Source organism: Dendrobium catenatum, unplaced genomic scaffold, assembly GCF_001605985.2.
Source record: "Dendrobium catenatum unplaced genomic scaffold, ASM160598v2 fragScaff_scaffold_993, whole genome shotgun sequence".
NCBI lineage: Eukaryota > Viridiplantae > Streptophyta > Magnoliopsida > Asparagales > Orchidaceae > Dendrobium > Dendrobium catenatum.
Window position 1 is genome coordinate 169362 of NW_021319455.1, and position 22583 is coordinate 191944.

General features: G+C 32.8%; 1 protein-coding gene across 4 annotated transcripts in view; it reads left to right on the forward strand.

Annotated features, from left to right (window-relative positions):
- The first annotated feature begins 2543 nt into the window (after positions 1-2543).
- Positions 2544-22583, forward strand: part of LOC110111727 (probable cyclic nucleotide-gated ion channel 20, chloroplastic) — a 47358-nt gene continuing 27318 nt past the window's right edge. The window contains exons 1-6 of one of the 4 annotated variants that reach the window (XR_002304913.2): positions 2544-2699; positions 5969-6424; positions 7422-7610; positions 14772-14870; positions 15900-16037; positions 17026-17274. Coding sequence is in view for 3 of the 4 variants with exons in the window: in XM_020843720.2 (XP_020699379.1) it covers positions 5984-6424; positions 7422-7610; positions 14772-14870; positions 15900-16037; positions 17026-17274 (1116 nt within the window). In the remaining variant the exon portion in view is untranslated. Of the gene's footprint in view, positions 2700-3694; positions 4148-5968; positions 6425-7421; positions 7611-14771; positions 14871-15899; positions 16038-17025; positions 17275-22583 lie in introns of those variants that run through there. The other 3 variants (XM_020843720.2, XM_020843721.2, XM_020843723.2) reach the window with 3 other exon arrangements.

Here is a 22583-nt window from a genome sequence, read left to right on the forward strand (position 1 = left end):
TTATATGATTTATATAGAAAAATTAAAACCCTAAACCAATCAATTTCTATCCGTTTTGCTCCCGCAAGCCTCAAGCTGCACGTTTCAAGCCGCAAGCTTTTCAGTGTGCAAGTGCTCTCTCTCTCTAGGGATTCTTGAGTCTATCTCTCTATCAATTTTTTGGTGTTCAATATTTTCTATATTTTCTGAAATAGAATTAAAAGAAATTAGAGATTTATTGTAGTAATACTGAATTTGTGTTAAATAAATATGAATATAAATGTGTATAGTACTGTTAGATTTTTATTTTAAAATATAGAGTAACAACGTTTGCAAAATATTGGATATGGAGAGATACTTTAAATGAAAGGATGATGTAGTTGAGCAAGATGTAAATTATGATGACACTAATACACAAATCAAATATCTTTGTCCATTTGAACAAGTTAATAGTTCTTATAACATTGCATATAGAAAATGTGAAGATCTAATGAATAAAAAATAAAACATTAGATTTGCTATTACAAGGTCTTCTAAACAAAATAAAAAAGATTAGAATTGCTAATAAAGATTGCTTTGATATTACAAATTGCTACAACAACAGTTGAACGGACATTCTCCGCTTTGAAAATAGTAAAGAATCGTTTGCACAATTGTAGGTGAGACACTTAGATGAATTAATGATTGCTTAATTACTTATATTGAAAAATATATTTTTAATAGCATTGATAATGAAGCGATTACACAATGATTTTAAAATATAAAGACTCGAAGGGAGAAATTGTAATATGAGAAAAATATGAATATCATGTGCATTTGATTTTGATTATAATTTTTTAATTATATAATTTATCTTTTTTATTTAACAAGTAAAAAAAATTTTAAAACCACCAATGTCAGTCCTAAGCCCAGATGAAAAAAAGTGAGGGTTTTTTCACAATATATAAATTGTGCGCCCATAGATAAAAAATCCTGGCTCCGCCCCTGTTCTTACGGTGTCAGTACAATGTCAATACAGTGCCAATATCATTGTTAATATTAGTAATCATATCAATAACCATCGGTAACAATGACTAGTGTCAGTAATTCTTATCAATATTGATAATCATTATTCTTTCAAATATTTAATTGAGGGTATCTTATATCTTATCCTCTTCTCCACTTATAACTCCTAATCTGTCTCCCATTATGACTCTCAATCAATAAACTTCTTATAACTCTCTTTGAATCATGTGATAGCTGCACCAACTATTTATAATTCTTAATTAATCTCCAACTCTTTATAACTCCCATCCACCGACTCCTGTTAAAGGACCACATGGAACTTGAGGATATCCCATGAGGTTATGATATCATATATATGATATCAATTAGTATATCCTTTCAACGCAAACTATTTTAAAATATAAAGTAACTTTAGCTCAGTATAAGTACAATACTATATGTATAAATATTCTTTGCCGGTCACCTATATCAATTTATAGGTAAAGCTATCTTTATCATTCTATCAATCTTATTCAATCAATTTCAATCGTAGCATTCACTTTATATTGTAAATATGTATATACTGACATTATTATCTGTAATATAACAATACTGGTAATACTCTTATTAGTGGACTAACACCGTACTTCTCAGACCCAGCGTCACAGCTCTTAGACCCATCGCCGTGATCAAACCGAACTCAACTGTGCTCAAACCCAGTGTTGTAGCGGTGCATGTCAATTTCAGAGTTACTATAGAACCGAGACACACACGACACAACATCATTTTTTGGCAGAACTGTGCTCTCATGTAAAGTGCCGCAGTGCTACATAGCATAGTGCCATATTTTTTATTTATTTGTTTTTTAAAATAAACGAATACTAAATTTTACATAACATAATGATTTGATTAAAGTATTAGTATGGTTTAAGTGTTTTTGGTTCATGCTTGTCTACAAATAATTAGATGATTTTATTTTATTTTTTAAAATTCATGGGCCTGAAACAAGATTTATTGGTAATATTTGAATGCGGCAAATTTTGTTATGAACATGTCAACATAGCAATAAAGATATATTTGAGATGATTTTAATTTTTTTATAAAGGTGGTTATAAAGTTATTGTTGGTAAAATAAATTTTTTGAAAACTATTGTAAGATAGCTTTCTAGCAATAAAATGATTTGATAATAGCGAAAAAATAAATATCCAAATAAAAATTATAATTCCGATCTAAAAGCAAAACAATAAGAAATTTATACTAAATAGACCCTAATTAAAAATAAAAAATTCTATTCAAATATCTTCATACATTATTATTGAAATAAAATTAATTTCACACATATCTATTTAATTTTAAAAGATAAATATACATTGAATTGTTTTATCTAATAATTTAATTATACTAAAATATATAATAAAATTAGTCTCAATAAAACTCATAGGGATACCTTTCTAATTTTTTTTTCCCAGCAATATTTAGTCAGAAAATCTCTCTTACGAGTTACGAGTCAACTTTCTCAATATTCGAATACAATACAGTGTTACTTATCGAAGACTTGAGACTTTAATTAGTATTTGTTACTCTTGCTTCTCTTCACTTTTTATCATACGCGCAGGAATTTGGAAGTTTCCCTGTGAAGTTCCTGTGAAGGGGGAGGCGAAAGACCTTCCTTCCTCCGGCTGCTGTTTCTCTTTCTTCCCGGAGAGGGGTTTCAGGCTTCCTCCCTCAGAGTCAGGTATGCTTCTTTTTAATTTCGTGGCTTGAAACCTCTTGAGGCATTGGTATCTTCTCAAGTCTTCCCTGCCAACTTTTGTTTGGGAGAATCGATTATTAAGTATGTTTACTGTATTGATCTTTTTCTGGTGCCATTTCTTTCTCCGCCGGCGCCTTGGTGTTTAAAATATAAGTATAAGACTCTGTCTTCCATTGTCCCCTCTCTTTTTAATCAGTTTCCCTTTCTGTTGAAGTAAACACGTTCTGATGCTTTAGACTGTTTGTTTCTTAGCCGTTGTCCGTCCGAAGTCATGTTCACTTGTAGTGGTTCTACAGTTCTGCTAAATTTGAACTTTTTGCATTTGTACTATGCAGAACCGTAAACATACGATTTTATGTTTTTTTTTGACTTGTGACCTTTTCCCTTATCATAAAATTTATTCTGAAGAAGTGATTGGCAAAGAAAGCCAAAAGGAAGTTGTCTTCTTTGCAAAGGTATATTGTAATCTTCGAGGAAGGTCTTTAGCCTGCATATTTTGAGCACTAGCGGATGATTGAAGTCAAAGCTGTTCTTTGATTATTGCGTCAGGCTTGCAATATCGATATTATGTTCAGTATAGTATGTTAACTATTCAACTGTCGGGAAGTTCATGGCTCTGCTTTTTGGTCCCAGCAAGTGCGGTTCTTTATTTATGTTTTTTATGGACATCCCGTTTGTGCAAAGACGTTTTTTTTTTTCACAGTTCAAACTTGTGTAACGGAGTTTTATTTTTGGAGGTCCCTTACCCAAGGCAGGTTTGGATTAAAATCCTTTGGATTGATGACGCCTGGTTTCCGAAGAGACTTTGGTTTTTCACCTTTTGAACTTGCTGAAAGGAATACGATTTCATTAGGTGCCAACTAATCAGGGGAATTTCATCCCTTTGCCTATTGATCCGTTGCAAGTACTGCACGATTTTTGTTTGTTTATTAATGACACGCTGTTTCTGAAAGGGCTTTTTTTGTCAACGTTTAAAGAAGGATTTCAGGAGGTGCCTTCTAGATGTATATGAGACAGATCATGTTTCTTTGTCAACGTTTATAGTCTATTTTCCCATAAGGAAGAGGATTTGCACTTGATAAGGTGCAGGAAGCGATTATGGAGAAAGTTTGATGGAATAGAGGACTCAAAAATGCCTCAGGTACCGTTGAGCATAGGAGTACTCGGCTGCACTAGAGGAAGAAAGTTGATTAAATAGAAGCCACAAGACCTAGTCTCAGGAGGACTTAGTTGCATCCAGATGAGGAAGCAATCAATGCGAAAATCACATGGGGAAGCCACAATCCTTCATATAGAGTCATAGATAGATGAATTATAAGAAATAGCCATAGGGAATCTTCTGGAATTTTCTCAACGTCCATATGATAGAGCTCCAAGCAAGAATCTAAGTACAAATCAAACTTTTTATGACAGGTTGACATTTTAAGCAGGTACGTAAAGGCTATGAATAAAGTTAAAAAATAAACTAAAAATAAGAAATATTTAAATAATAGTTCAACTTTCATGATAATCTACTTAGCACAAACATACTATGTTTTTGATGGCTGTAAATTAAGATTCATATTAAATCTATCCTTCCTAGGAAAATTTGGCACTAATAACTTGATAATTGATATTCATCAAGCAAATTTAGGCATAAATGTTGCAAGCTATAAATATATCTATGAGTAATCACTTTTCGCCAGTGCACAAGTTACCTTTGATGACCACCATTAGTAGTGGACATGATTTCATCAACTTTTGAAGTAAGAGTAGAATGTTTGTTTATAAATTATTGGATGATATGTTTTCTAAAGGAGGTGAAAAAAGAAATTACTGAAGACATTGGTTAATGATTCATGATGTAAAGTTTAATCAAATATATTCAAAATTGGACTAAGATAAAAATTTTCATGGATTTTTAATTTGTAAGCATTTGTCCTTATTTGTTTATATGATTTTATGTGGTTCAGTTTTTATAGTGATGGGTTTCTTGGAGGTTTTTGTTGGAAATCTTTCAAGGTTTAGAGGGACCATTACCTTATCACGAGGTTTGAATTCCACATGTTTTGACCAAAACTTATTCTTTTAGTCATTCAACTACTACAATTTGCATTTTAGGAAGAGAGGGAACCTAATGAAATTTCAAAATTTGAATTTATGTATGTTTATGCATTGTAACACACACTTCTACATTTTATGCATATTTCTCCCATTTAATCCCACCTAATGAGGCTCATTGTTTTCTTTAGAGCATGAAATATACGGTTCGCCACAGCTCTACTTGGAGAAGCTTGCCATCTCACGGGCACCCCATTGTTTGTCATGTTGCCACTAGGAGTAGGCTGTCACCATCATTGGTATTTGACAGAGGAAGTCGTCCATTTGATGCATCGTTTTAAGGAGTATGCTGCTATTGAGTTCATTATAGAAATGAAACCTGCTTCATCGCTAGGAGGATATGGGTTGATATGATTATTGAAAATATATGTTTGTGAAATTTTTTACTTATAAATTGAGCCTAGATACTTTTTATGTTTACCCGGTTATTTTAACATTCCATAGCCTATATAGATCTGGGTTTTATTTGACTTGATCTATTTGAGTCTAGTTATTCATAAATAGAGTTGGTTTCTGAATGGTTTCAGTTTGGTTTTTTGAAAGGATATAATAGGTATTTTTGATATTTCTTTTAGGAGGAAAGTGATGGAAAGAAAAAAAAGAGTAGAGAATAAATTTGGAGTCTAGAAAGTAGTAAAAGGAAATGTTGGTCAACACATAGATGTCTAGTTATTTTCCCTTAAAATATAACTTGGTAAATGTGACACTTAAATTGTTTTATTAGAAGGGAATATAATTGTGCATTTTAAAATAAGTGAATCTTTATGATGCCAAGATAGATTTATTTTTTTTAAAAAAGTTTGTAGCAGTCCTAACATGAAATTCATACTAAAATTTTTAAGGAATATGTAAAAAGGTATATCAAGCAATATTAATTTTTTTTACCGTAGTTGTTCAGCTTTGCATTTTGTTATTATTTTAAACTTGGCCAATAATATTTATCTTCTGTAATAGTGATACTTTTTCTAGCATCCTAGCTACTTTATAAATGATTTGTCCAATTTAAGCTCACTCTCACTCTGTTGAGCTTTTGTTTCAGGGTAGGAGACTTTGGCCACTACTATTTGGAAGATTATTCTGTCTTAGAAATCAAAATATAGGATATTGGCTTCCTGTTCTTAGTTGTATTTGTCTTTCTGTTTATTTTGCAGGTCTTGTTTTTTTATATGGCTTATTCAGATGATAATCACAGCACCAGATCACGACAAAATATTGAATTACCGGGAATATCTGCTCGCAGTGTATCAATGACCATTCCTCTCAATGCATCCTACGAAAGGGAGGAAGCTTTTATGTCTCATACTGGCCCATTGTATAGTCACAAAACATCTCAGTTCTCACCAATGAGCGGTCCTTTACATGGGAGCCAAACGCCTGGACATACTTCTTTGTTTAAGTATGAAAGAAATAACAGCAAATCACATGCTGTTATGCCAGAAGAAATGCATGAGAGATACTGTTTAGATGGCCGCGATGCTCAAAGCAATGAGCATTTATGGATGTCAGGACCTTTGGCAGTGTGCAATAATGCTGACTGTATCGATTGTCCTGCAGCTTACAAAACCAGAAGGGGTTACTATAGAGCTTCTGGTTCACTTGAGACCAAGGTTTTTTGGTTCAATCGTTAGATTATTGTCATTTGCTTAAAGTTATCCAAAATATTTTGCCGGTTTCAAGAATTGATGGAACATTAGCTACCTTTTTTTTTTTCTGATTTTTCCCTTCATCATGTAGTTCTTTTCTAAACGACTTCCTGTTTTCCATTAGAACTTTTTTCATATTAGTCATTGAAATTATATCACTTTGCTTGCTATTGCTGTCCTACTGATGTGCAAGTGCGTTATTTGACTGGAGCTACTTTAGTTGTTAGTTACTTTGCGTTTTTTTTTCTATCTTAGAGAACACATCATGTAGTTCCTTTATTTTTTTGTAGCAGAAAAATAAAAATAAAAACAAATTTGCACATGCATGAGATTGTCTTTCTCAAGGAGTGATTACAGACCATCTTGTTGAAGGATGGAAATAATTATTGAGTCCCATTTAATCCTGATAGATCAATTTTCTTATTGTGCATTGGTGTAGAATCCCTCATCTTGTTTCAATTTTGTGTATGCGAAATTTTTTTTCAGTTAGTATAAGCATCAAATATTTCATGCATTAGTTAAGCTACAATTATTTGCTCTTTTTTCATTGTACTTGTATATGATCCAATACTCCAATCTATTATTGGGTCCTCCATTTGAGCTTCAATTTCACTTCTTTATTTTTCTTCTGCTCTTTTTCTTTACATAAAGTTGCCTTCTAATTTTTCGTTATTTTCTCTTTCTTTTTCTATATTGTATTGTTTTTCTTTACATAAAGTTGCTTTTTCATTTTTCTTTCTTTTCTCTTTCTTTTGCTTTATTGTATTTTTTTTGTTAATTTAATGACCTTTCTTTGTTAGATTTAGATGAGAATTTGACTATTAATATAACACAATGGAGAAAAAAAATTAATGTAGCCGACCCCACATAGTTGGATAAAGCCTTGTTGTTGTTGTTGTTGTTGAGGTATCAGCTGTTGTTATTGTCCATGGCTCTGACTTCTTTTGATTTTTCTGTGTAGCTTCATAACATCCTTTATGGGGATGCTGAAGGTTGGTCAAGGAGATCAATTGCATTTCTAAATTCGTATTTTCCAATTATGAATCCCCATACCAAGGTTGTCCAGCAGTGGAACAAATTTTTTGTTATATCGTGCTTGGTTGCAATATTTGTTGATCCATTATTTTTCTTCCTTTTATCAGCACGGCAGGTAACGCTTCATTTGTGTCTTGCCTTTCCAAGCTTCTATGGAGTATTTGAATTCCTTATTTTGAACTATGAAGTAGTTATTCTATTCATTTCTCATCTACTCTAGCATTATTCATAATCAAGTGGTTCCTTGATATCGGAAGATTCTTATAGAGGTAGATATATTTTGATGCTCATATATATATGCATTTTCAAATGTTCTAGATGAACTTTCATAGAAAGCTACACATGGGATTTATAGTTCATACCTTATAGTTGGAGTGGGTTTTGAACATTTTATGTACTTTTGATTGGTATGCTGTTTTGTTTTCATTTTTTATATTTGAAAACATATTGGCCTCTTGATTATAGATTGTTTATATCATAGAGCTAAGTCAATTGTGACATGTTAAGCGCAACACACTGGCATTGATCATTTATACATTGCAGGAGGAATTATTATGAGCGACTCACTATTTGGTTGTTTGTGAAAGCATTATATGATTATTTCGAAGATATAACTGTTTTCTTGGTTTGAGAACTGCAGATCAGTTATTTTGAAGGGTTTTTGTTTACCTTGACATGAACTTATTACATGTTTAGGAAGCCATAATAATTGTTGGGCATACTATCAACATTTCTCTTCAATATTTTCTCCATTCTTGTTTATCATTGCATTAAAGCAAGGTTCAATTCACTTCTATTGTTGGCCCAGCCATCTTCATCGTCACTTTCAGCACCACTGCAGTTACTGATCGGCCTCATCGTGACTTAAAGCAAGGTTCAACTAGTGAACGTAGAAGCTGCTGATCTTCATTTTGCAGTTACTGATCGACCTCATGTTCTCTGTCATTTTCAATTCACCTCAATTGATAAGCACTGCCAGATGATCGCTATCATTGCTTCTTTCTGTTACTCCCACCTCCACTAGTTAATGCTGAGTGGTTCCACTTCTATTGGTACACTGGCCTGCTGCTTCTATGTTTGCTGGTTGATGTTGCCACCTCAACTGTTAGAGACCATTACACTACTGGGTTGCTTTTGTTGCCACTGATCGCGTCCCTCTCACTGCGTACTTCTCCTAGCTGCTGTCTCTGCTGCTTGATTAGGCCTATTTTCTGTGGTATTTTCACCACAAAAGTACCACAAATCTCTGCTATGCAGCCATTTGTTGTTGTGATCAAGGCAGAACCAGCCTTTCATTTAAAGAGGGGAGGGGGGGTTTTGTATTTTTTAATAATGTTGCATTACAACTTCATTGAGAATCAAATCGAACACATCTTTTTCAATATAAGGCACCAAACAATCATTGAGCCAATCATCACCCATCCTACTACGTAATTGATGTTTGATAATCTTCGATGCAGAAAATGCTCTCTCTACTGTAGTAGTAGCAACTGATAAAACTAATGATAAAGTAATAAGTTTGTAAACTAGAGGATACACACCATCCTTCTTGACCTAACAATTTGCTTTGCAAAATCAACAATACTGCTTAGATAGGAGAATTCATCATTGATATGCATATCACTTTTAAGATCAACAATACTGCTTAGAGAGGAGAAGTCATCACTGGTAAAGTTAATGCTAAAGTAATAAGTCTGTAAACTAGAGAATACACACCATCCTTCTTGACTTACAATTTTATTTGCAAGATCAACAATACTGTTTAGAGAGGAGAATTCATCACTTGCACACTATTTGAAAAGTGTGAAAATCACTTTTAAGTTCAAACTATCATCACAATGCATGTATGCAGGGTGAGAAGGTGAGTAATGCTCCTGTTTTTTAATAAAAAAAATGAAATGAAAAAAAAAGAAGATAGGGAAAAAATTAATAAAAATAAATAAAAAAAGAAAAAAAATGAAATTCAAATTGAATTTCCATTAAATTTTATGAGCATTCTTTGGCTATCTCTCACTCTTATTGAGGGAGACTACCCTCTTTTTTTTTTCACTTGAAATTAGTGACGTGCTAAAACTCTTGAAATGAGGACAAGTGGTGAAAATATTGAGAAAGTTGTTAGATTCATTCTTATTTGATCCTTCACAAAATAAGGTTGTAGTTGGTAGAGTTGATGTCCTAATGATGGTTCAAATTATATAAGTTCTAAAAGAAATTTCATGTGGGTTATCCTGCCTATAGAGCAGGATGTAAGCCATTTTTGGAGCCCAATCATCCATATGCCAATGCCGGAGTTCGCAAAATTCATATCTTTAATAATTATCCATGTGATAATGAGTGATTATAAATTCTTTGCCTCTTGTCTAATCAAACAAATTCTTCTCATCATATATTGAAAATCAAATTCTCAATCACAAATCTTTTTATAATATTTTAGTTTACTTTTGTGTAAGACATTGAAGGCCTGTTTCTAGAAACATTTATGGAAACCCTCGAGGTTATTCTGCCTACTTACAACAACAACATCAAGTCTTTGTCCCACTACGTGGGGTCATATTCTGCCTACCTGTAGTCATAAATTCAATTTTTGAGATTCGACCATGTTTATGTTGGAGCAGAGTTGACAAGGTTTATAACATGATAAGTGCCAAAATATATTCAAATGCTGCACATATATAAATTCATGGACACGATCCCTTGCAAACAAGCATGGAAAAGTGACAAGATTCAAAACACCAAGGTCTATACATAAAATTAAAGATAAATGAACCTTTACCCTATGATGGATGCAATCATATTAAAAATCACATTAATAATTACAAAACAAATGATTCAAGCAATCTTCCCCATTGATGCTTGTGGTGACATCAAATTTCAACTAGAGGATATCTTCATCATAAAAATATCCTCAAATTCTAAGATAAGCTACTTTGAGCTTTCTTCCGAATAAATGCCATCTAAAGTAATATCATAACAGGAAGGAATTCCTTTTAAATCCATGCACGCTCACCTAAATTATATTAAACCAAAAAATGCTCCAACAATAAATGGCCACTTCATGCTTAGAGCAACCACCCATCCTTCCTTGGCATTAGTTTACAAAGGATGACAAAATGGACTTTGAACAAAACTTATAGAGTGTAAATATCATTTGAAGTGTATGCATATGATCTTAATAAAAATTCTTACATAATAAGGGCATTTTGTTTGCCCTCTAATCGGGTGGCCAACTTTATAATCACATTATTGTGTCAAGTTTATGTCTAAAGCTCAGATGCTTGCTAATGGTATAGTTTAAGGGTTTAAACTTTAAACGAATTGAGCCACCTTCGGCTTGTGCTTGAGCTTGAGCTTGAGCTTGATTAAATAATCGAGTTAAAGCTCGAGCTCAATTACAAGAATTTGATTCGACTCATAAGCAGACTGCCAGACTCATTATCATGAAAGAGAAAATGATTTTAATTCAAGTACCTTTTATAGTAAAATAAAAAAAGAGTGAAATTAGAGGAGAAATAATATAAATGAAAAAGAGAGAAATTTTCATTTAAATGAACTAATATTAGAAAATCTTAACTGAAGAGGATTATGTGTTTTAAAATGCCCTCAAATTTTAATGCATATCATTTTGGAGTCATATCCTAAGAAAAATATAATGATTAAAAAAATATGATAAATCATAAAAAATATTCTTGTGAAATTTATTCTCCAAAATTCAAGTTAAAAATTATCCTTTTTACGTAGTCGTTTGTAAAGGGTGATAAATTTAAGAATAATATCAGCTCTTAAAGAGTATATCTTGTCGAGTGTATCACTTTGTTCACTTTCAAATGATCTTTTGTTAATAAGGAAGTATCACGTGTTTTTTAATCGGTGGTTTCACTATTAAATGTCACAACATGTAAGCTGTTATGATTGAGGTTCTCCAAGTGATGATTTCATAGAAAAATGACAACATTAAATTTTCGTCACGACAAGAACTCATAATTTCCTCAATGGCTTGTGAACTTTAGATTACACTTGATAAGATACAAAACTCTCTTTTAGCTTAGGTTGATTTTGATTTATCCCTTTAAACATATATTGTCACGACCCAACCCGTCCGGAACGAATCCCTTCGCGTTGGGCCGCGACAAAAATTTAAAATCCAGGATCTAGCTTTGGAATTTGCTTCAGACTTTCTTCCAAATAGCAAACATACATAAAACACAGCTACTATAAACATCCAAATATACAGAACAGTTCATCCATATTTTCTTCTTTCATCAAAAGAATCATGTACAATATAGTGCATGACTATAGACAGAAAGAACAGAACAGAAAAGCCATGACTGTACAAAAATCAAAAGTACAAAATACCTAATCTCAGATCAGACACAGAACTGCTAGTCCAAGTCCTCCTTCCCTTTCCCAGAACCTGAAAACCATGCAGATAACAAGAATGAGCTAATAGCTCAGCAAGACTACACCAGCCAATCAAAATCTCCAGAAATTCACGTCAGAAAATACATCAGAATAGTAACCGTACATAATTCAGATAATCACAGAAATCATATATAATCAAATGAAATACAAAATTCTGATACTTGATTAGAATCAAACAACTGAAACAGAAGAACTGAATTTATTTCGAATAGCAGAATATTTAAGTCAGATTTCGCAGAACCAACGAAATCGTACAGAACAAACAGAATCATACAGAACAAACGGAATTGTACAGAACAGAATTCAAATCATAAAAGCACATTTCATATAACAGATATCAAATTCCCGGACCCTGACAGAATCTCAACGGATTCTGGCCCCTTATGCCTCCCTTCCCTGACACTGACAGAATTTCAACGGATTCTGGCCCCTTATGTCTCCCTTTGTGCTTAAAGCACCAGAACAGAACAAATATACAGAATTTTTAGAATAGAACTTGTTTTCAGATTTTCCGAACCCAGACAACGGAATCACAAAGGATTCCGGAAAGCACCAGAACAGAACAAATATACAGAATTTTCAGAATAGAACTTGTTTTCAGATTTTCCGAACCCAGACAACGGAATCACAAAGGATTCCGGCCCCTTATAACTCCCTTCTGATATCACAGCACATCAAAACATTCAAATCGGAAAAATCAAATACTTCAGAAAATTCATCAGCGGCATAACGGCAGCATACGGAATTTCCACAAAATTCAAAAATTCAGAGTTTTACCAAATTATCGCAGATAGTATAAAACATCATTGTAAGACTTTCATTATACTGAAGCAACATTTTTCAACATTCAGATAATTCGTAATTCGATTAAAACACCGCATAATTCAAAATACATGGTAAAAATCTTCCAAAAAATACTCAAAACGTGCAAAAACATCATCTCAGAAACATACCAAAAGTTAAGCGGTAAAAGTTTTACCGATGCAAAGTTATACCAGATTTTCGCTAACGGAATATGAATTTGAAACAGAAAATCCGTAAAAAATCATATTTCTGAAAATTGAGAAAGGCATAATGTGCCTTACCTCGAGTCGGTCAACTTTTCCAACTACGGTGACGGACGAAAACTGGTCGAAGTCGCTCAAAAATCCACTTTTCTTCCTCTTTCCATGATTTTCTCTCTCCTCAGCTTGCGTTCCCTTCAAAATTGACACTATTCAGATATTTATCAAGCAGGATCGTCCAGGACGATGTCCCGATCGTCCCGTGACAATCTCCTCTGGACTCCAATCGTTCAGATGAAAATTAATTCCAATTTTCTTCGTCCCTGGACGATGCTTTCTGTTCGGTTCGTCCCGGCGAACCCAGGTTCGTCCAGACGAACATGCATATTTTCTCTGTTTGTACTGGCAGTTCGTCCGTACTAACCATACAGATTTTCAACATTTCTTCAGTTCGTCCAGACGGTTCGTCCCGTACTAACAACCGAACAAGCAGCAGTGGGTACATCAAAGACTCTAAGTTAGCAACAAATTTTTTTTTTTTTTTTTGAAAATTTAAGGGTTTCACATATATTAACTCCAAATCTATAAGATCTTGTGGACAATGCAACTCATGATTGCTGACAAGGATCTTTTTGTTAGGTTGTGTTGACTATCTTTTATGACTAGGTAGATTAGGGTCTTTGGAAATTTGATGACAAAATCATAAGATTTTGATTGAGTTCGTTATTATTCTTCCACCACTCGCTTTGAATTTAAGGCAGTAAAATTTCTCAATAAAGCCAAATTTTCTACTATTATACGTTGAGCACTTTGCATCTAACAACTAGTCTTAATCGAAAGTTATCTCTTGTCATTTAGAGGGTTAGTTAGCCATAGGGGCTTGCACCTATGAGAAACTTGAAATCAGATCATAAAGTCCTCACAAAATAAGGACAAAATATTTTGATTGTGTCTTATCTGTAGTTTAATTTGACTTGGAAAGCTAAAACTGTTTTAGTAGAATCGGGCATGAATTTTCGGAGCCGATATATTTAGCAAGTTTGATTTACAACATTAACAAGGAGCAAGTTTGCAAAATCAAATTAATAGGCAATATGCATCCTCTATAAAAAAAATGACAAGGAACGGTGCATGCTGTATGCTCAACAAATGTGACTAGAATATCAAGGAATCAATAAATGGTAATTTCTATAACAATGAACATCATCTAAATTTTTATATGCAACAAACGTTCCTCTGAACTAAGAATTGTGAAAGATACATTGCAACATAGTTCATGAACAACTTGCCAACGATGATGGAAAATTTTGTAATGACAAATCGAAAAACTTAAATCCACACTAGAGCTATATATAAAGGATGGTTTAATATCCTTAATAAAATTTTAATTCAAATGTATCACTTCGATATATATATATATATATATATATATCAGAAATAAGTCTGGCAGAATATAGAATTTAATAAAAATTTTATAATTTTTTTGAGTTACGAAATTGGGTATAGAATTTTTAGGACTTTTTCAACTGTTTACCTTTATAATATTTTGATATTACACGAACTTTCACGTATAGATTCTTTTAATAAAAATACATATAACTTGTCAGGCTGGCATGATCCTTCGAGTTCATCTCGTAGTAAGGAGGATTTTGTAATTGTGCACCTGGGACAGGATTACAATTATATATTGAATGCCACCTAATTGGGGTAATTCATTGGGGTGCTAGATAGTGTACAATGTATGGCTGTATTGTCTGCTTTGTTCTTTATGGTTATTCCTTGGAGCAAGTTATGTACTCTCATTATTACCAACTCAGGATTCTCTGTTAATTCAATTTTTTCACCTTCCGCAGGAACAGAAGTGCATAGTTTTCAATTGGTCCTTAGCAAAAGCAATAACCGTTGTGAGAAGTGCTACTGATTTCATTTATTTTTTGCATATGCTCCTTCAGGTAAACTGCATTTTTGTCTATCAGCATCTATATTGGAAAAGCTCCTCTCAGGGCATGTGTAAATATTTGTCCAGTAGCTTGATTTTCTTTTACCTTTGTTTGAATCTTTTTATAGTGTATCAACTATTTCACCTTATTTTTTCTATTTTGTGCTTGTTTGAACGATACATGTCTTTCTGATTAAGTTGAGTATTGCTCAAAAACTGGTTTGATGGTCTATGAGTGAATGGGAGTTGTTGTTTTCATAGGAATACCTATTTGATAAATTTTAATTATCCAGCTATATTTTGTGGGATCGAAGGCTGGAGAGACCACAGGTTCATTAATGGAAAATATGCCTATATAAGATTCTTATTTATTGGTATGAGCGAAATATTGTAAAGAATAAGAGCTTTTTTGTCTTTCTCCTCCTTTCCGTTCATGTCTTGCAAAACAATATCAAATTAAGGCGCTTTTTGTTTATTTTTGTAATGTATTTTGTATTCTATAATTCTGTTAGTTATCGAGTTCTTGCTTATAGTTCTTAAAATTTATTTCAAATTTGCTTAATTTATGACAATTATTGCTTCAGAATCATGGAAAAGTATGTCCGGATGCATATATTATGTGTATATAATACTCATTTAATTATTAACATTAAATTTAATTGGCATTGAAGCTGCTTTAAACCAGCATTTGCTTTTCAACTAAGCATTTGTTAGTATTTCAATTGTCTTTCAGATGTTAAGAGTCAATAGTTTTGTTCTAAACGACAGAACACAAGTTAGCACCTATATTTGTTGGGTTTTGATTCATGACAAGCATTGATATTTAATCTTTTTTTGAGCTTGCAAATCTCTAGTTATTTCCCATGAGATATTTTGGTCCTTTTTTGTTCTTGTTTTCTTGTAATAGAACCTATGAAATGGAGAATTACTCATTTCTTTTATTTATCGTCCGAGGATCTATTTGTTTAAACTTACAGAATACTAATTGCAAAAAGCTTATATTTCTATAAGTTGCAAGCTTACGTTGAATCGTCTTCTGCAGTTTAGGCTGGCATATGTTGCCCCTGAATCAAGAGTGGTTGGTGCTGGGGATTTGGTTGATCAGCCAAAGAAAATTGTTATGCATTATCTTCGTGGCTATTTTCTGTTGGACTTATTTGTTGTTTTACCCCTTCCTCAGGTGAAATATTCAACCATATTTTTTACTACCGTTTGTTTGATAATCATCTGATGTAGAAAATAGTAGGGTGGATTTCAAAAGCTATGAAAATTTTCCCATTGAGCCATACATACTAATTTTATACAAGTTTTTCCACATAATTCTGGATGTATCTATGGAATCTTGATCTAAATTTTGTTTACTTACTTTCACTTTAAAGTGAGTATCCATTTTCTTCCTTCCTCAGCTATGATTGGGAATCTTGCATTTTACCTTGCTACGGGATGTGATTCTTCATTTTTCAAAATTGTTCATGATGAAAAAGAATTTTTTATCCATTGTTTTCATCTGTTTGATATTAGAATGCAATTTGTTTCAATGACTAATTGTGTTTGATATTTCATCTGATGCTTCATTTATTGGTTACAGGCAGCAAAGCTGCGTAAACCATAAAATTGAGTGTGGCGTAAGGAGAACAATTACATAAGGAAAGTGCGGCAGAAACATTCATTGAGGGAAAGCTTTTTGAGACTTGATAGAGAATTTTGGAATATAAAATGCGTGAAATATGGGGGAAGTAAATTGATTTGGAAGGGATAAGAAGGAAAAGTCTTTAAACACTTACTTGGATAGAACTTTGTTGTTCAGGAAGATTCAATGCAGCTCGAATAAAAAACAATTGCTGATTTAATTAGGAATAAGAAAGCAAGGGATTTTTCCTGCAAAATTGACTTAAGCTAATGATGATTGTGTCGGATGTTTGATTTTTGATACAATCAGTTGATCTAATTTATGTTTTATGTGATTAGAGACTGCAGGATGCTCATTTTCCTTTGCATTAACTCAGAATCAGATTGTTCATTTAGTTGTCAGTTTAATCATAGCAGTTGTTCTATAGTGATGTGAGAAAAATAACTATTGTACCTAAGCTTTATTTTCCTACTCATCTCTCCGATCTTCTGCACTGTAACTGATGGATGTCGGTATAATTTTATTGTCTTCATTGCAGGTTATGATATTGGTAGTTATACCAAAATATGTTGGAACATCATCTGCAAACTATGCAAAAAACCTTCTACGTTTTACAGTTCTTCTACAATATATACCTAGAATCATCAGGTTTCTTCCACTTCTCGCTGGTCAATCCGCAAGTGGTTTCATATTTGAGTCAGCTTGGGCCAATTTTGTTATTAATCTTCTCATGTTTGTATTGGCTGGACATGTTGTGGGTTCATGTTGGTACCTCTTTGGTTTACAGGTCAGTTTGGGCGTCTCAGTGTCTTTAACCTCTTTGTTATTCACTATACTTTTCATTGCATGAATCGATAATGAATGAAGCATAGTGAAGTTTTATTCACTATACTAGATTATTTTCTGAATGTGATGTTATTTGTACTTTTTTAATATATGGAAATTGCCTATAGTTTTGTAGTAGCTAGTGCCAAATAAATAAAACCTTTTTGTAATGCAAGCAATAAGATTTAGTCATTTAGATCATGGTAAATGCATTATAAGTGAAGTTAATCATTTCATAAAAAAAGTTGAAGAACTCAAAGAAATATGGAATTGCTCTGTTGAGTAATTATTAAATAAATAGTTTTAAGTAAAAAATCATTTTGCAAGAACTTGAACAAAAAAAAAAAAAAAGGTGCTGGAAATTGATTCAAAAAATTGATTTGAAATCATCTTATAATTCCGCTTAGAGGTAAAACTTTAGGTTAAAATGTGATACTTAAGATTTGTAGAGTTAAGTGATATTACAATGGTTTGAGCAATATATATTTTCAATAAAATTTAATAACTAACAAAATGTCAAATGATCGAAAATAAAGGTTTATTTGGTTCTAGCTTAATCTTTTTATGTGAGTATACTGTATAAGCTTAGTGTGATAAGATAAGGGATGAGCAAAGTAGACTTGAGCTATTTGGTTGCTTAAAAAGAGAAGATAACTTAAGCCCAAATGCTGTTTAGGATATTCTTAAGATTAAACTTTAGTGGCTTTATAAAGTTGAACCAAACAAATCTTGATAAAAAATTTGGTGAGCTAATTAATTTCATTGTCATTGATTTGGTCACTTTTTGGACTATTGATGCCAAAGGCCATATGTCTGGGTCAGCAGTGTTGTATAGTGGATAGTTGTGCTGGTGGTGGTCGAATCACTTGTAGCTTTTGGTGCTCTAAAAATTCCCAACCAACTCATTTATTAAGTTTATGAGTGGTTCTGGATTATTTTCAGAATATTAGAGAAGACTCCACATAGATATTTTTCTTTATTTTTGTGAGGACATTATTATCGAGTTATAGATTTCTCATAAGTATAAACCCTTTAGTTAATTACTACTCTTAAGTGGCGGAATGCATCGGGCTTGTTATGTGATAGAAATGTACCCCTCAAACTTAAGGGAAAATTCTATAAGATGGTAGTGAGGCCTGCAATGCTTTATGGTGCCGAATGTTGGCCATTAAAAGAGAAGCATAACACTAAGTTAAGTGTGGCAGAGATGAGGATGCTCAGGTGGATGAGTGATGTACCCTTAGAGATATGATACGAAATGAGCATATACGTGAAAAGGTTGGAATAGCTCCAGTAGAAGATAAGATTAGAGAGAGTCGCCTTAGATGGTTTGGCCACATAAAACGGCGGCCTTCCGATGACCCGGTTAGGAGAGTAGAGGTATGAGATTTTACTTATGTTAAGAAAAGTATATAAAATTTTTAAAATAATTTTTATAATATTAAAAATGATATTTATTATTATAAATAAAATATAATTAATTTTATTTTTTGCTCATCATGATGAGGCATTTATTGGTAAACCACACACTCAATCAAATATTTATGCATCTAAATAAAACTACTAGACTATTCTCCTTTGCATCTTTGCATGTTCTTGCCTTTTTAATGGTCCATTTGGATCTCATTTTGAAGTTATAGAGTTCAAAGGAAGCTTAATGAATAAAATCATCATTACTATAGTCTAACTAATGCTTAAAATAACTTGTAGAATACTTAAAAAAAAATTTATTAGATGCCATCACTTGATGTTTTTTATTGTCAAATCATTGATGATCTTATCATAACCCAAATGATTAGTGCTTTCAAAGTGTCAAGCACAATGCGATGCATAAGGTGCCTTTATGCTTAAACACACAAAATGCAGAGCTAAGAGATGCTTTTATTAGCTAGAGCGTTCTTGACTTGTATTTCTATATACATATATTAAGTGAAAAAAATAGTCATTTAATCAGCTAAGCTTAAACCATATATGGTAATAATTTTCAACAAATATAATTAATGAATATTCAATAAAAATATAATCTCTAAAGGGAATCCTTATTTCTTTTGTTCTCATTTCGTATTTCTTGCAATATTAGAAAAAGAGGGAAGTTTTGATTTTTTTCTACTAGCACAAATTAGTAAGGTTGTGGAGCAAATATATAGATTTGTCAAATCATTTCTCCTTACTAGAGTAAGACAAACTCTATCGAGTATTTGAAGAATGACCATACTCGTCTTATTTCTTTTTTATTGTTCTTTTTTTTTTCAATTATTTGGAAGTTAAAAAAAAAGAATTAAAGATAAAATAATAAAGTGATGAAAGAAAAGTTAGAAATCAAGAATACGTAAGTGATTGAGAGACTAGATAGAGATCAAGTGGTGGAGGTAGTGTGAAGCCAGTGTGAAGATGAGGCACTAGGAAGCTTGTGAAGGATATATCGGGAAGCATTCCTGAGAAGATGTTTAAAACCAAAAAGCTCATGTTGCTAACAACATGAACTGGTGAGAAGAATATAAGAAAATCAATGATTTAAAGATAGGGTGCAAAGAATTACCCAGATGCGAATAGCTTTAGCGAGACAGAATGGAGAGCCAACAATTAACAATTCAACAACTATGAGAAATACTAAGGATAAGCGAATGCTTATTCCCTAGTTATTATGTCAGATGGAAAATAGAATCATGAAAGATGAACTAGGTTTTTGTTGAGTTGGAACAAAGCATGTAGGATTTTTTAAGTGCTTGCACTTTGCAAGCAAGCAATTGGCATGACTAGCTCATCACTTTGTTTCAAAATACAACATATCTTATACTTCAGGGATATTGGAGTCAAAATTTGTGGGTGGAGTGAAAAAGAAGGAAACAAGCATATGGTTTAAAAAGAAAACTAAAGAATACCCAAAAAAGCATACGGAACCAAATTACATCGAAGCTCTCCTTTGAAAACATCAAGATCCATTTGGCATCTACATGAATGCGGAGGAAAACTTAAAATCTTTATTTCATCATGGGAAAATTTAGGGATTACTTATAGATAAGAAGCCCTTAAAATAAAATAATTGATTAATGGAGGAATTCCCATTTTTATGTGAGAGTATGGTGGGATTATCTCATGCAAAACAACAAAAGCACACCATCAACAAAATTGGGGCAAATGAAGTTAATTTGAATTTATGCTAGGAAAAATAGTATGGAAGAAATTCTTTGTGCTAAGGTGATTAATGAAGATATATATAGAACCTGAAGTTTTTTTCATAAGTTTCTTATTGATCTTAAGAAGTCATATGATCAAGTTTGATAAAAAATAATTTTGCAAGCATTAAGAGAAAAAAATGTTGTATACTTGAGCGTTAAATTGCAGAAGTGATTGTTGAGTTAGCAAAGAATTCCTACTCATAGTTGGATTATGTCATGGATTTATGCTAAGTTGGTAACTTTTTTATTTGTAGTAGAGATGATCGGAAATGATATTTAAAGTTAGATATTATTTGTGCTATTTACAAATGACATTGTCTTTCTGGATATAATGGAAAGTTAGAATAATGATGAAAATGTTTATAGGATAAGGGGCTTGTCGCTTGAGATTAGTGGGACAAATATAGAGTATAAGATAAACAATTTAGTGGATTTGAAATAGTTAATTATGAGTCCAAGTAACCTAAGTTTAATGTATTCTTGTACTTTGATTTATTATGCAAAAAAATGCATATATGGATATGGATATCATTTTTAGAGTTAAGTTTTTGGAGTATTATGCGATAAGTGAATATAATAGATATTAGGAAATTTAATAAAATTTTAAATTGATTGGCTATGCTAATTAATAGAGAGGGAAAGAAGGATCTCCAGGCACATAACTTGAAGTGGTTCGCTTACATATCTTGGATCTTACATATAATTTGTATATTGTATTTATTGAATCATCAATTACCAATGTAGAATAAAAGCCTCCAAGGCCAAAGTACTTAAATAAAAAATTCATATATACTCTAATTTAAAATCAAATCTAATCATAACAAAACATTTAAATTCAATCCTTTGATAGCCAAAGAGGATAATTAAATCTAATAAGATAAATAAAATAAAAATCAAAATTCTGCCAAACATAAAAATGAGCATAAAAAGGAATGAAAAAGGACCTAGTTTAACCCTATTTGCTATTTAGTTTGCTCTTTGTAATTAGCCTATGATCAATAAGGTTTTCACAAGCTTATTTGACCTAATTGGTAAGATGCACTGTAGCAATTATATGGATGATGGTGCTGGGTTGTAAAGAAGTCATTGATAGCTTGGTTGAATATGATAGAAGTGAGAATATTTGTTGACCTCAAACTATCGACCTAATCACCTCACAGATCCAACAACCTGAAAGTGCTCTGATGGCACTAGAAAGTTCGTTAGGGATGTTAAGCCCTATAGAACTGGCCCAAGGCTAAATAAAACGATAGAGAGGTGAATCAGTATTAAAAACAAACACAATCTTAAATCAAAAACAAGATTTGCCACAATCAAAACCAACGATGCGGAAATTAAAAGCCGAAGCAAATAATAAGAAAGAACACACCGGATTTATAGTAGTTCGGTCAAACCTTGACCTACATCCACTCCTTGGAGGTACCCTCCAAGTATTGTACTAAAATAAGTGTCTCCTTTAGCCCCCACAGCTAGGCGGAGAAGCCTTTACAAAATCACTTCCACCTTCCCTGGTGCGGCGGAGTTGCCGGGTCCTTTGACACCAAAGTGAACTTCTTCTTTGGTGAACTTCCCTCGAGACAAGCCTTGAATCCGACGGTATTAAGGTGCAAGCTTGCCGAAGCAACCGTGTGGAATCCCCCTCCACACTCCCTTGAGTCCCCCTCACAGGATATTCTCCCTCTCTCAGACTTCACCCGTTCCTTACTCCCTTTCAAGCTTTCTCTTCAAGTTTCCCCCACAAGAACGAAGCTACAATGGCTGCCAAAGACACTTACAAAGTGTCATGTCATAGCTTAAATAGAAGAGCTAAAAACGAGCTCATTAATGCATGTTGCCGACTTTATCGTCGAGGACGATAGACATATCGTCCTGGCCGATTAGTTTAAATATGAGAAAAATCGTCCTGAATATCGCCCTGAAATGAAGCTGGCCGATGTCTAATCGGCCCGGACGATCTTGCGATCGGCCCGGACGAAATCACCATTAATTGCTTTCTAAAATTGCCAGAAAATTTTTGGAAAATTTTTCCTGGATCGTCCTGGCCGATATTTTATAGTTTAGGCCGATCCACCAGGCCGATATCCAAAAATAA